Below are 15455 nucleotides of genomic sequence, written 5' to 3'. Positions count from 1 at the left end.
ATTTGCAGGGAGTTCTATCGATAGAGAATACCCCCCCCCCCCCCCCCACATTTTCCTATGCATTATGGAAAACTCTCATAAAATACATCCAATCAGTAATCAGAATCTTCAACAAGTTGCGACACACTGCTCAGTCTCTGGCTGCAATTTTTTAAAGGTAGTAATTAGTACAACTGGCCGTAAGCAAAGATATTTAATCATTTAAAAGACTTTTATAGTATCATAGATAGCGGCATTATCTCTTACAAATATTCCAAGATCCGAAGAATTTGAGATGTGGTGTTGCAGAACAATGCTGAAAATTAGGTGGATTGATAAGGTAAAAAACAAGGGTGGATTGATAAACAAGGAAGTTCTCCACAGAATTTGTGAGGAAAACAAAACATAGAATACTGACTGAAAGTAGGATAGGACGGCAGGACATGTGTTAAGACATCTTGGAATGACTTTCGTCGTACAAGGAGGAGCTGTAATGAGCAAAACTATAGGCAATTACAGAGGCTGCAATATGCCCAAAAATAGATGAGGACATTGCGTGTAATATCTGCTCTGAGATGAAGAGGTTGGCACAGGAAAGACAGTCACCGTGGGCCACATCAAAGCTGTCATAAAGCTTACGACCTTCCTGTTCTTACAATAAAAGATAATGTGCCACTCTGCTTGCCTGCTATATTATTAAGTACTGTATTAATGGTGACACCGGCTACTAACAAGTTAAGAGTTTTCCTATGCTACACTACTGTTTGGTTTTCAGTCTGAAGACTGGTTTGATGCAGCTCTCCATGCTACTCTATCCTGTGCAGGCCTCTTCATATTCAAACAACTACTGCGACTTAAACGTTCTGAATATACTTATTGTATTGATGTCTTGCGTCTCCCTCTACTATTTTCACCCTCAACACTTCCCTCCAACAATAAATTCTTGCTCATTTGATGTGTCTGAATGTATGCTATCAACCGATTCCTTCTTCTAGTAAGGCTGTGCCACAAATTTTTCTCCCCAATTCTACTAGTACCACCTCCTCATTAGTTATTTTATCTATCCATTTGATCTTCAGCACTCTTCTGCAGCAGCACATTTCAAAGACTTCTATTCTCTTGTTGTCTATTGTCCACATTTCACATACATACATGGCAACACTCCAGACAAATATTTTCACAATAGACATCCCAATACTTAAATCTATATTTGATGTTAAAAAAAAATTTATTTTGTTTAGAAACACTTTTCTTGACATTGCCAACACCTACTACTTTAAGTGTCTTATTCCCTAATCTGACTCCCTCAGCATCAGCTGATTTAATTTGACTACATTCCACTGTCTTTATTATGCTTTTGTTGATGTTCATCTTACATTCTCCTTTCAAGACACTGTCCATTCCGTTCAACTGCTCTTACATGTTCTTTGCTGCCTTACAGGATTACAATGTCATTGGCAGGCCTCAAAGCTTCATCTTTCTTTCTCCCTGAACTTTAATTCCTACTCCAAATTTTTCTTTGGTTTCCTTTACTGCTTGAATAACACCGGAGCCAGGCTACAACCTTGACTCGCTCCCTTCTCAACCTCTGCTTCCCTTTCGTGCCCCTCAACTCTCTTATTGTTTAAAACATTATTACGTACAACACAAATTAGGATAGATTGGTACTCGGCACATCAGGTGGCACGAGTGGCACACGGGCTCGTTTAACAGTAGACTAAGTTATCGGGCAAAAAAGTCCCCCAGCTTCAGAAAAATACACACATTCATACATGCACACAGCACACATACACAGCCTCTGATGTCTCCATGCACTGAGGTACATCTTATTTTTGATGGGTTGGTGCGGGCTATGGACCGACAGAATACTAACAGACAGAGGTCATTGTGGAAGGATGGGTTGCAGCTGGAGGTGGGTAATTTAGGCGGTTCCACGAGCCAGGTAACTACAAGGAACACTAGCAGGACTGGGTTCTGGCTAGGGATAGGAAACTTTTCTGTACTGATGCAGTTGGAAGGAGCAAGGATCCACTGTGGAGGATATAAACACAGATGATGTGACTTACCAAACGAAAGCTCTGGCATGTTGATAGACACACAAACAAACACAAACATACACACAAAATTCAAGCTTTCGCAACCAACGGTTGCTTCATCAGGAAAGAGGGAAGGAGAGGGCCTTTACAAATGTCTGCTTGTGTCTGCGTATGTGTGGCTGGATATGTGTGTCTTTGCGCGAGTGTATACCTGTCACTTTTTCCCCCTAAGGTAAGTCTTTCCGCTCCCGGGATTGCAATGACTCCTTACCCTCTCCCTTAAAACCCACATCCTTTCGTCTTTCCCTCTCCTTCCCTCTTTCCTGATGAAGCAACCGTTGGTTGCGAAAGCTTGAATTTTGTGTGTATGTTTGTGTTTATCAGCCTGCCAGCGCTTTCGTTATACACACAGGGTGTTACAAAAAGGTACGCCCAAACTTTCAGGAAACATTCCTCACACACAAAGAAAGAAAATATGTTATGTGGACATGTGCCCGGAAATGCTTACTTTCCATGTGAGAGCTCATTTTATTACTTCTCTTCAAATCACATTAATCATGAAATGGAAACACACAGCAACAGAACATACCAGCGTGACTTCAAACACTTTGTTACAGGAAATGTTCAAAATGTCCTCCATTGGCAAGGATACATGCATCCACCATCCGTCACATGGAATCCCTGATGCGCTGATGCAGCCCTGGAGAATGGCGTATTGTATCACAGCCGTCCACAATATGAGCACGAAGAGTCTCTACATTTGATACCGGGGTTGCGTAGACAAGAGCTTTCAAATGCCCCCATAAATGAAAGTCAAGACAGTTGAGGTCAGGAGAGCGTGGAGGCCATGGAATTGGTCCGCCTCAACCAATCCATCGGTCACCGAATCTGTTGTTGAGAAGCGTACGAACACTTCGACTGAAATGTGCAGGAGCTCCATCATGCATGAACCACATGTCGTGTCGTACTTGTATAGGCACATGTTCTAGCAGCACAGGTACAGTATCCCGTATGAAATCATGATAACGTGCTCCATTGAGTGTAGGTGGACGAACATGGGGCCCAATCGAGACATCACCAACAATGCCTGCCGAAACGTTCACAGAAAATCTGTGTTGATGACGTGATTGCACAACTGCGTGCGAATTCTCATCAGCCCACACATGTTGATTGTGAAAATTTACAATTTGATCACGTTGGAATGAAGCCACATCCGTAAAGAGAACAATTGCACTGAAATGAGGATTGACACATTGTTGGATGAACCATTCACAGAAGTGTACCCGTGGAGGCCAATCAGCTGCTGATAGTGCCTGCACACGCTGTACAAGGCACGGAAACAACTGGTTCTCCCGTAGCACTCTCCATACAGTGATGTGGTCAACGTTACCTTGTACAGCAGCAACTTCTCTGACACTGACATTAGGGTTATCGTCAACTGCACGAAGAATTGCCTCGTCCATTGCAGGTGTCCTCATCGTTCTAGGTCTTCCCCAGTCGCGAGTCATAGGTTGGAATGTTCCGTGCTCCCTAAGATGCCGATCAATTGCTTCGAACATCTTCCTGTCGGGACACCTTCATTCTGGAAATCTGTCTCGATACAAACGTACCGCGCCACGGCTATTGCCCCGTGCTAATCCATACATCAAATGGGCATCTGCCAACTCTGCATTTGTAAACATTGCACTGACTGCAAAACCACGTTCGTGATGAACACTAACCTGTTGATGCTACGTACTGATGTGCTTGATGCTAGTACTGTAGAGCAATGAGTCGCATGTCAACACAAGCACCGAAGTCAACGTTACCTTCCTTCAATTGGGCTAACTGGTGGTGAATTGAGGAAGTACAGTACATACTGACAAAACAAAAATGAGCTCTAACATGGAAATTAAGCGTTTCCGGACACATGTCAACATAACATCTTTTCTTTATTTGTGTGTGAGGAATGTTTCCTGAAAGTTTGGCCGTACTTTTTTGTAACACCCTGTATATGAAATTATGCAAGAATTTCTTAAAACTCGTAAAAGGCAAAACCAGATGAAATACAGTAACAACAGTCCAAACTAGATGAAGTAAAAAAAAAACTGTGAGTGGTGCTCATTAGTAGGAAAGAGGAGAGAGAAGAGAGGGTGCAGCAGGTGTGAACAGATTGGGCTACGTCAATATGATGTGTGCGTGAATGTGGTGTAGGCAGGACTAGCAAAACTACACTTGAGTGAAAGAAGGTGGTTGGATGAATGTCCAGGAATAATGTCCCGAATGTCCAGGAATAATTAAAGAAGTGGGGAGAATGTGGGACACACATTGCTGCAGCCACAGTCTGTGTGGGCATGCCGCTGTGCTTTGCGTGTGGACGAGACTGTTGCTACAGGGTGGTTGAGAAGTTGGCCAGGAGGCAACAAGAGAATGAAGGGAAGTAGAGAAAGAAACGGACAGACTCTGATTAATAGAATGTGATGTGATAAAAACCTGTCCAGAGATGAAAGAGGCAGAGTGTGTGTGTGTGTGTGTGTGTGTGTGTGTGTGTGTGTGTCCCTCCAAATCTAAAGGATGGCTTTGCCCAGTAGTTTAGTTTACTTGTAAATGTGCCTGTCTGCCACTGAATGGGTCTTCTGTGTGGTGACAAACAATCTATCCTAATTCATATTGTTGCAATTTCATCCCAGATTGACATTATTATGTACTTGATGCACCAGTGGATATGAAAAGGTGGATTTGAACAATAAGTTCCATCATTATCAGCAGCCTTAAGTTCATTGCTAGGCCATCTAGAGAGCAAATGAATAATTTTTCAAGTAAATTTTATCTACATTTTCATGTATTGAAGTTGCTCTATTAAGCTTGATTATAATACTTATATAACTTTACTGAAAACATAAAAGTGTAGCCAACACACTTTACCTTCACGGGTTCCTTTAGTCTTGAATTCATAGGCAGTTTCAAGTAACATGTAACAGTGCTGTCTCTGTTGTTTTGAATGTACCATAATGGTGAAAGGTCTGTAAACTTGTCCTGTGGCAACCTGCTGCAATAACTAAAACACAAAATTACACACACGTAACAAGTTATGAAACATGTATTGAATACAACAAATACACTAATTAAAAAGGCAAACAATTAATAAATTTAATTAAAATTAATAAATATGTTAGCAGATTTTTTTAAAAGAGTTTTGCATCTGTGAACAAGTTATGTGAGCTTTAATTCAGGGGTATCAGGAAATGAAAGAATATGTCCTTATTGGGGGGAGGGGAACGATGAAATAAAAAGTAAACGATACGCAAAATAAAGGCAGCCTAAGGAACTGGTATCCCCTCATGGGTAACATTCAATATGATGTTAGTCTACCATGTGCACTGCAAAATGTTTGAATCTTAGTCATGCCTGCTCTAAAGGCAATCGAAATGTTGCTGCTAGAGCCAGCCCTGTTCCCTGACACTGGTCATCCTGAAGTTACCCAATGTTTAAGGAGGGTTTCCGCAGTAATACACTCCAAGTATTAACTGTCCCAAGCCCACTCAATCGTGCTGATGTAAACTGGTGGAAGCAATTAATGAGACGGATGCGGTGTGCTGTGCATTACCGTCTCTAATGAATAACACAATTCCGAGATGTTGAGTGTAAGGCAGAATAAAAGCATTTAAATTACCCTCGATAGCAGTGGGGGAAATTTGCAATGCCAGAAGACTAGCGAAATGCACGAAGACCTGTAGGTGCTCGAAAATTAGTGCAGTCGATCCCAAATGTAAATAACGTAATGTACTGCACATAAATAAGCGAAGAGATCAACTAATGACCAATTTCACTATTGGTGATCAATCGCTGGAAACAGTAACTACTGTAAAATACCTAGGAGTGATTGGGGCAACCTAAAGTGGAATTACCACGTAACACAAATAGTACGACACCGTCAGTGAGCGGGAATCTCGACTTTTCTCATCCTTTTAAAACCTGTCTGTGTTGTATATACATTCTAGTTTTTCTCGGGGTGTCAACCTTCAACTTTACCGCAGTTCTTTTCAAAATTTTGGACTGTTTTGTGCCCTCTGTTGTCAGAAACTCGATTATAATGTGTCGCGCAATAGATGACGGTACCTCTTGATCTGACACTGTGATTCTGAGTACAGAAATGGTACGCAATCTTATTGCTGTGGAGAACATTCACTGGAAACAAAAGCGATAACGAAAAGATCACGTCACTCTCAGTTCACAAAAATGTACGTAAACCAAAAATTCCATTTTATATCTGAGTCACCCATAAATGTTCAACAAAGTCGAGTGGCAGGCACTACAAAAAAAGCACCACGCATCAAGCACAGGTTTACTGTCAAAATTTCGAAAGAGTACATTCCGAGAGTGGGGCTACATACTACGAGGGAGGATTAGAAAGTAACGCACAATAATTTTTTTTCTCCCATGGTACCGCAGCTGGAATGTTGAAATTTCACAATGCTATAGTTTGCACAAGAGGGGGTATTTTGTTTTAATGTGCACCTCTAGCGAGAGAAGACTGAACTGTGAAGCAAACATAGCGTGCGTGTTACTGTCTCGACTTGTGAAGAGCAGTGAAAAGTAGTTCAATACTTGTGGGCCACTGGACGTAAACTGAGTGAAATTCACAGAGACATGGGTGGCACGTAGGGGATGACTGTACGGTCCATAGCAACGACTCTGGTCAGTGTGCATTCTTCCGAGAGGACCGTGTGAACATCAACAATTCGCCACACTCCGGGCGGCTGGTAATAGCTGCAACCCCGCAGAATGTCAGAGCTATTGAGACGGCAATTTTGAAGGACCAGCATGTGCAATTGTGAACCTTATTGCAGCAGTTTGACATTTCCTATGGCCTGATGTACAACAATGTTGATTACACATTAAAATTTCATAAAATTAGTGCTCATTGGGTGCCTGAGAACTTTATGACAGGCAACCACACGGGCCAGCAAATGATGGCAAGCTCGGATCTCGTAATGCGTTACACCACAGAAAGGCACGACTTTCCGATAGGAGTTGCACTGGTGACGAGTCACGGGCATACCATTATATGCCTGAAACCGAGTAGGCCTCTATCAACTGGAAACGTGCTGGTTCTCCACTATGAAAAATATTCAAAGTGACTCAGTCTGCTCAGAAAGTGCTTATGACAGTGTCCTGGGATATGTCACGGTATCTTATTGGTGGACTTTGCTGAATACAGGACCACTGCGAATGCTACAGCCTGCCTTAAAACTTTGGTTAAGTTGTGTCGCGCCCTTTGTGACAAACGCCACAACATTAATCAATGCTGATGGTGTCCAACTTCATGACAATGCTCCCCCACATCCCTCTCCTCATGTTGCTGCTCCTGTTTGTGAGACAATTGTCAAATTTGGGTGGCAGGTGCTCCAATATTGACCACACAGTCCAGATCTTGCACCGTTGGACTTTCATCTGTTTGGTCCCATGAAGAAATGCCTGGTTGACCAACAGTTTGCAAAATATGTGGAAGTGAAATCAGCAGTCAGCAGATAGCTACATTCTGACCAAATGCAGATGGCTACACTCCGACCAAAGGGACTTCCGTGCACGAGCATCTTGAAAATGGAACCACAATGGGAGAAATGTGTCGAGAACAATAGAGACTATTTAGAAAATTAAGTAAAAGATCTAAGTTTATTGACTTTTTCTTTACTTTGTTACCTATTAAACTTTTCAGAGAACGTGATCCAAATGTGGTATCTACACGCCACAAATTGTAGGTATCAGTTGTCAATTGGCTGTTTTGTGTCTCACATAGGGGATCAATGTTAGGATGAATACTGTCACAATAGAGTATGCCAACTAACCGTGGAAAGCCCCGTACCAATTTTTTTGTTTGCCATAGAGTGACAACTTGAGCACAGTGTAAGCTCAAACAGTGTCCATGAGCCATATGGTCCCCTTCACAATTACAGAGACACTCGTGTAGACGTTCCACGCATCATAATCGTAACATCTCACTGCGATATGGAACAAATTAGTTTTACAATCACAGCAGAGATTATCAGCGAAAAATAAGCCAACGTGCTGACTGTTTACATGCTTTCTTAATCCCTACTCATTCATACAGTGACTTACACTAAACTGTCACTGTATTTTTTCTCTCTCTCTCTCTCTCTCTCTCTCTCTCTCTCTCTCTCTCTCTCTCTCCCCCCCCCCCCCTTTTCCTTCATAACGTCCCCCACACACACACCTTACTATATAGTCAAGTCCCATTAATGTGACCACTGCCTATGCTCGATGTCAATGTGCAATAATATTTGCAAACCGCAGCACTAGAAGTGGAAGATATACAAAGCAAGGGGGGTGTGGGCAGGGGGAGGGGGGGGGGGGGTGTCACAAAACACACACACACACACACACACACACACACACACACACACACACACACGGAAAACAGTACAGTAACTGTCACAATGCAAAACAGAGCAGGTTATCTGACGTCCAAATGGGCATGTTCATTAGCATTCAAGCCAATGGTGGAAGTGTTTCTGAAATGGCTAAGTTTGTAAACTGTTCACGTGCCGTCACTATTAAAGTATACTGCGCATGGCAAAATGTCACTATCCAAAACCACTGCACCACAGGTCATAGGCAACAGGTGGCCAATTGCTGCAGAGATATGTACAGGTGAACTGACATGCAACTGTTGAGTAACTGACCACCCAGATGAACCAAGGGGCTACCGACACTGTCTCAACAACAACTGTCAAGCGAACATTGTTGCTCACGGGCCTCTGCTGCGAAAGCCCACTTCATCACACGTGCCGATTGCTCTTCATCGATAGCACAGGTTGGAATTTGCAGGCCAATACTGCAACTGGATACCTAACTGGGTGGTGGGAGGTGGCCTTTTCAGATGAAGCACATTTTATGCTCCATCAGACAAATAATGGCCACTGGCGTGTACAGTGTGACGTGTCTGAAAGCGAACACCCTGCATCCGGCAAGGAGCGTTATGGTCTGAGGGACATTTTTGTGGGATTTCACAGGAGATCTCGTGATTCTGGATAGCATCTATGCTGTGGAACCGTGACCCCCCCGAAATAAAGTTTCTTTTTCCTTGGCACGACGGCACCTACCAGCAGGGAATTGCAATGTGTCTCACAGCTCACAGTGTACGAGTGTGGTTTGAAGAGCACCAGGATGAGTTTATCGTGCTTCCTTGGCCACCAAACTCCCCGGATTTAAACTCGGACAAGAATCTGTGAGACCACCTCAAGTGGGCTGTTTGCATGACGGAGCCTCAACTGAGACACCTAGCAGTGTAGCTGACCACGACAGCAGAAATGTCGCAGCTCCCCATCCCTGTGGGTACCTTCCAAAACCCCACTGACACTCTTCCTGCATGATTTGCACTGCAAAACGTGGTTATTCAGGTTTTTGACGGGTGGTCACATTAATGCGATTGGATAGTGTACAAATGCCAAAATGCTGACCACTTATTTGGTTTCCTCAATTTTCCTCCATTCATATAATGACTTATACTATAGTTATACATCTTTACATCGCTTTACATCGCAGATTTTTATGCCTAAACATCTCGCTTCTTTTTATAACCACAATACAAATCATCATAAAGCAGTAAACCTCTGATTTAAAGAATCCACAAAATGGCTCCGAGTATCTAATTATTTTACAAATGAATTAATGTGTTAAATGTTCTACTTGAAGCTTGTAAGCAAGAAAAATTTTGGAAAGATTTTAAATGATGCTCACTCAAAGCTTATGAAACAACGAGTGAAAATAGCCGGGGTAATTTTTGCTCCAGTTTAAGCAAAAGATTTTTCATGCATCTCGTGTATTGTACGGTGACAATTCTGAAGGTATATTTAGTGATGTAAATAGATACTGTCTGCAAATTGTGCTGCAAATAGAGTCGGTAGTAAAGTAGCAATAACTTAGAACATCATACCAGATGCCGAAGTCTGACTGCATGAACAGCTAAAATGCAGTAAGCAACAAACATTGTTCTTTCCATAGTTTTCTGGGGATGCCCACGAGAATTTTTTTTGTAGAAGTCACTAAGTGCTCTCGTCCTCAAATATGGGATGAATGTGGTCTGAGTATTCACACACCATCAATTAACACTGCCTCCAAACAATACACAGTTTGTAGCTGTAATATTTGTCTTACTGTGTTAAAATTTTTCATACTATTAATGAGTAGATTATGAAAGTGTTATCAGTTTTTTAAATTGCCCAATAACTGAACATCAAATTTTTGTTGCCCCAGGAAGTCATAAGATAGGCAAATTACCAATGGTACTAGGTTCCACGAGAGCAGTATTAGCAACACAGACTGCTATTCTTCACGGCATAGAGGAGGCGCTAAGGGGTGAAAGCTCTTCCTTAGATGAAGGAATGTACGCATGAGTGCATGCGCACGTAAGCGCGCGCGCGCACACACACACACACACACACACACACACACACACACACACACACGCGCGCACACACACACGCGCACGCACACACATACACACACACACACAGTCATTGTTGTCTCCAGGCACTGAGGCCAAGTCAGACAGTGGCCACATGTGCGCGAGTGTTGTGTATCTATAACTGTGTGTGCTCTCCCTCTATCCAGGGACTTTGTCTACATTAACGAAAATAATTTGTGTCTGAAAATATACTACTGGTAAAAGAGAGAGAGAGAGAGAGAGAGAGAGAGAGAGAGAGAGAGAGAGAGAGGAGAGAGAGAGAGAGAGAGAATCAGTCACCTTGAGGCAGCAAGAGAATAGGTGTAAAAAGTTCTGTGTGGAACATATGAGTTTCCAGAGCCAGTGGCTCCTTCTCCCAGCAGAAGGGTTGAAGAGAAAGTCCCTTAGAAACCTGGGTCAGGGAAGACTTATTTGATGTCACTGTTGGTACTTGCACCAAACGACCAAACAATTTGAAAACCAAAGAATGTAAAGGTGGAAGATAGGGTAATAAGCAAGACAGAAACTAAGGAAAAAAACATTATGAAGGAATCAGAAGACAGGAAAGCTAAATGAATTATATCAGACAGGCGAGTGATGGAGGGAGGTACCGACAAGTCAGATATTAAAAAAGGATAGGTGAAAAAGAGCAATGAAAAAGGAATGGTTGCTGAAGAGAAATACTCAGACCATATAAATTAACCTAAAGTTAGCCCAGGCACGTGGCACGAACTGAGTCTTTCCTTCTCATCCTGACCATCGAGCCTCCCCTAACCTGGTGTTCTGGGCAACTTTTTCCGCAGCCTTTGGCATTTGCTAAACCTCACCACCCCTTTTCCTTCAGCCCTCTTCCTTTATCTCCAACCCCCCTTCCGGAAGAAGAAGCCACTGGCTCCAAGAGCTCACAAGTTATCACATCTACCGTGTGTTTCATCCTACTGCTCCCTGGTAAATAGACTTTATTTACCAACCCATATTATATTTTTGAAAGACTTTGATAGCTTAATAATATCCAAGGAAAAGTAAGCCACTTTTTTGATATTTTCATTTCCATAATTTTATGTTATCCGCAGCACACAGGTTGTAGCATTTACACACTTAAGATTTGTAACATGTGACTTCTACTGCAGGTTTTATCAACATGAACACCTAAGAATTCAAAATATTGTTTCATTTATTGATTTACCCTCATGCATTATATTTAATGATGTGACACACCCTGAGCAATAGAGAATTGTGTGTACTGTGTATTATCTACATTAACAGTCAGTCCATCAGCAGAGACTCACTCAATTTTTTACTGAACTACTTTGAGAGTGGAGGTTTACTTCTACCTCCATAACACGGGTAGCAGTAAGCACAGATTTACTATGGCAAAAACAGTACTGAGAAAGAGGTTTCCCATAAAGAGAATTCAAATGCTACTCTTCAGCCCTTCCTGTCAGACCTGTGCAATATGCAGTTCAAGTTCTGCCATTGCATCACGTTTTGTAGATATCGCAATATTTCCTAAAAGCAATTCTGTAATCACCTGAAGATATGCTGTTGTCTTGAGGAAATATTGTGGATTTTGTGCAATGAGATCAGTTAGCAGACCAGTGAAGCAAATATTCATATAAAAATATTTCTAGTAGAACTACTCCAATTCCAGAAAGATCATGAGGCTCTCTGCAAGAAATAAAATAATGTTCGTTGGTTGGTCTTGGGGAGGGGACCAAACAGTGAGGTCACCGGTCCTATCGAATTAGGCAAGGATGGGGAAGGAAGTCGGCCGTGCCCTTTCATAGAAACCATCCTGGTATTTGCCTGAAGTGATTTAGGGAAATCACAGAAAACCTAAATTAGGAGGACCGGACACGGGTTCGAACAGTCATCCTCCTGAATGTGAGTCCAGTGTGCTAACCACTACACCACACCACTTGGTAAAATGTTATAGTGTCATGTAGAATGTATAGCCTAAAGTGAAATACTAAGATGTATCCTGACCTTCTGTTAGTCACGCACACCACACACGGGCAAAAATTTTCATTATACAGCAATACTCCTGCCGTCCGTATTACTTCAAGGGCGTAGTAGTAGAACTAATCACCTGTTCCAGGTCTATCACTTATTTGCTCACTTTCAAATGCAATAAAGTTTAGTATGTATGTAGAATTTGTTATTTCCTACTTTAATCAATGAACTTACAAAGTTCCCAGATGCTTGGGAATTATGTTTATGGGCAAAAATTGATAAAACATTTCACAGCTACAGGGTAACTATGGATATGAAGAAAAGGGGTATAACTATCAGAGGTTAAATATACCGTATTTACTCGAATTTAAGCCGCACTTGATTGTAAGCCGCACCTGAAAAATGGGACTCGAAATCAAGGAAATAATTTTCCCGAATCTAAGCCGCACCTGAAATTTGAGACTCGAAATTCGAGAGGAGAAAAATGTTTTAGGCCGCACCTCCAAATCGAAACAAAGTTGGTCCATTGTAATATGAGACACAGTTTAGGTCGAATGAATGACAATACAGCTACAGTAGTTTGGTTCGAGTTGTAAGCTTAGCAGTTGAGCTTCACCAGGCAGCCATTGCTACGCGTCAGGCACTCCATCCGTATTTATACGGGTACCCTTCCTTTTTCACGTGCTTCGTCTGGTTTGAATCGATTCCTTATTTTTCTTTGATCTGGTAAGTGCCGTTCTCTTTGTTATACGTGTTTACGTCACTCTTAAGCTGAAAATGCATTACCGTTCTGTGTCACGCATTGTTTGTCACATTCTGATAGTGAGTGTTTACGGCATGTCGCCGCTCGCGGCGTGGCTTGCTTTTGTGCGCGCTACCGCGGCTTACAATTAAAAAAAAAAAGTGAGGAATCACCTCATTAGCGAAACAATGGCAAGAGACTACTACTTCTTGTTACTTACAGTGCTGCTTTCTTTGATAATGATCAACAACAACCAAATAATAGACTGCATATGATAGAAGATGTTCTGAACGAGAGTTTAGTGAAAATTTTTCTCCGTTTGAAAATCTTTGGGCGCCTCTTTAGTACATTACATTCTGCACAGAAATTAGAGTCATCTTAGATTTAAAAATCTGGTCAATTGCCGTCCTTCATTTCTGACTGTATCACTATTAGGCATAAGAATAATACGAATATAAACATGACACGATATGTACATTCTTCCACGTTTGCTGTTGTCTCACTCTAGTTTCGTACTTTATTAGGCAGACAGGATTTAAATGATATAGCAGCAAACACGAAAGAATACATGGCAAAATGTTTATATTCATATTATTGTTATGGTGAAGAGAATACTACATGTGATTCACAATTCATAAAAGTTCCTATTAGCAACCATCTCTTCTCACAGGTAGGAAAAAATTCAAAACGTAGAGTTGTCCAAATTGACAAACATCCCAAACAGTCTTGCCAGTTGGATTTTCGTAGTACATTGAAATGCTGCTACGTTCAAAGATGAACAATACGGAATTTGTATTTACTTCGTTGGATAATGTATAAAAATGCAGTGGTCGAAACTTGGGGTGGAGAAAAAAGCTCGTCTTCCACCTTTTCTTAAATTTATTTACTGACGCAGAGGTTTTGGCGCCAGTATTTATCTGTGTGCCTGCAAAGCATGCCAGTGTAGCGCTACATTTATTCGACAGCAGAATTAGTTGTGGCGGCACCTACCAACATTTTTCAGAACTTCCGCTTACTTTGCACTCGATTCTAAGCCGGAGGCGGTTTTTTGGATTACAAAAACCCGAAAAAAGTGCGGCTTAGATTCAAGTAAACACGGTACATTACATTTTCACTTACCATTCAATGAGCACACACATTATTATTGTTCTTATTGCTAACATTGTTTTTATTATACGGGACGTTTCATACACTTCTCAAGTATCTAAGATTGCACAATATATTGGTGGATAATGTCTGCAGATACCAATAAAACAGCTTTTAGCAATTGACAGAAGCATATTTTATTGACTGCAACGGTTCTCACATGCTCAACGTAGTTTTGCATTTGCATCTTGTGTGCCACAGACCAGTGGAACCACTTTTATCAGTTTATGCCAGTGCTACTGAAGTTTTTTCAGCTTTTCATATCTCATAAGCTTTCCCACAACAGTTTTTTGTTAATTTTACTGGTTTAACACTGTTGATAATCCACACATTCTTTTTCTACACAATCATGATGTACAGTGTACTGTGTGAATACCTGACCACTGTAAAGAAAATTCATACGATAATTTGGTTTGTTCATTTTTGGCTACCTTTTAGGGCTTCTGACCCGCTACTTCTTCGGGTCTGGCAGATTAACTTCAGGCATAAGTTCCAGCGTATTATTTGCACCACAACACTGTGTCTCTGCTTGTAATCAGTCCGTATGACCTCTCTGCAACAGCTCAGTAGGTGACCAATTGTTTCAGCAGCTTCTTTGCGAAGTCTGCCGTTTCGAGGGCTCGCTCCCCGGTAACACTCATTTCACAGGACTTTCAGCAAATGTGACACGACGTCACGTGCAATATCGGCACCTACAGGAACTGCTATAGACTTTGTGATGAGGAAGAATATGAATGTTATTGTTCCTTGGTTCGCTCACAGCAATTTCAGCTATTCTCTTAGATTCTTGCCTAACCACACACTTGGGAATTTCCACAATTTGGAAATAAATAAAAAAAATATTTGTGAAAAGGAAGAATATGAATTTTATTGCTGCTTATTTCGGTCACAGCAATTAAAGCTGTCCTCTTACATTCTTGCCTAACTACATACTCTGAAATTGCCAAAATATTTCTTTCGTCCTTCGTTCTCTAATCAGATGGAAATTTAACTAGCATCAAATATCACAAATTGCACTTGTATTACATTTGTAATAAAGTTCCAGAATGTGATAACAACACTAAGCTGAAAAAATAAACAAACAAATAAATAAATAAAAAATGAAAATTTGCATGTAGCAGGATGTGAACTTTGACTCCACAAACCACAACAT

General features: G+C 41.5%; 1 protein-coding gene across 2 annotated transcripts in view; it reads right to left on the bottom strand.

Annotated features, from left to right (window-relative positions):
- LOC124717145 (endoribonuclease Dicer-like) overlaps positions 1 to 15455 on the bottom strand; it is a 309406-nt gene that overhangs the window by 128514 nt on the left and 165437 nt on the right. For both annotated transcript variants that reach the window (XM_047243898.1, XM_047243897.1), the window contains one exon: positions 4920 to 5052. In XM_047243898.1, coding sequence (XP_047099854.1) covers positions 4920 to 5052 — 133 coding nt within the window. The remainder of the gene's footprint in view (positions 1 to 4919; positions 5053 to 15455) is intronic.

Source organism: Schistocerca piceifrons, chromosome 9 (assembly GCF_021461385.2).
Source record: "Schistocerca piceifrons isolate TAMUIC-IGC-003096 chromosome 9, iqSchPice1.1, whole genome shotgun sequence".
In the NCBI taxonomy this organism is placed as follows: domain Eukaryota; kingdom Metazoa; phylum Arthropoda; class Insecta; order Orthoptera; family Acrididae; genus Schistocerca; species Schistocerca piceifrons.
The sequence above is the reverse complement of the archived record's forward strand: the minus strand, read 5'-3'. Positions and strand labels throughout refer to the sequence as shown.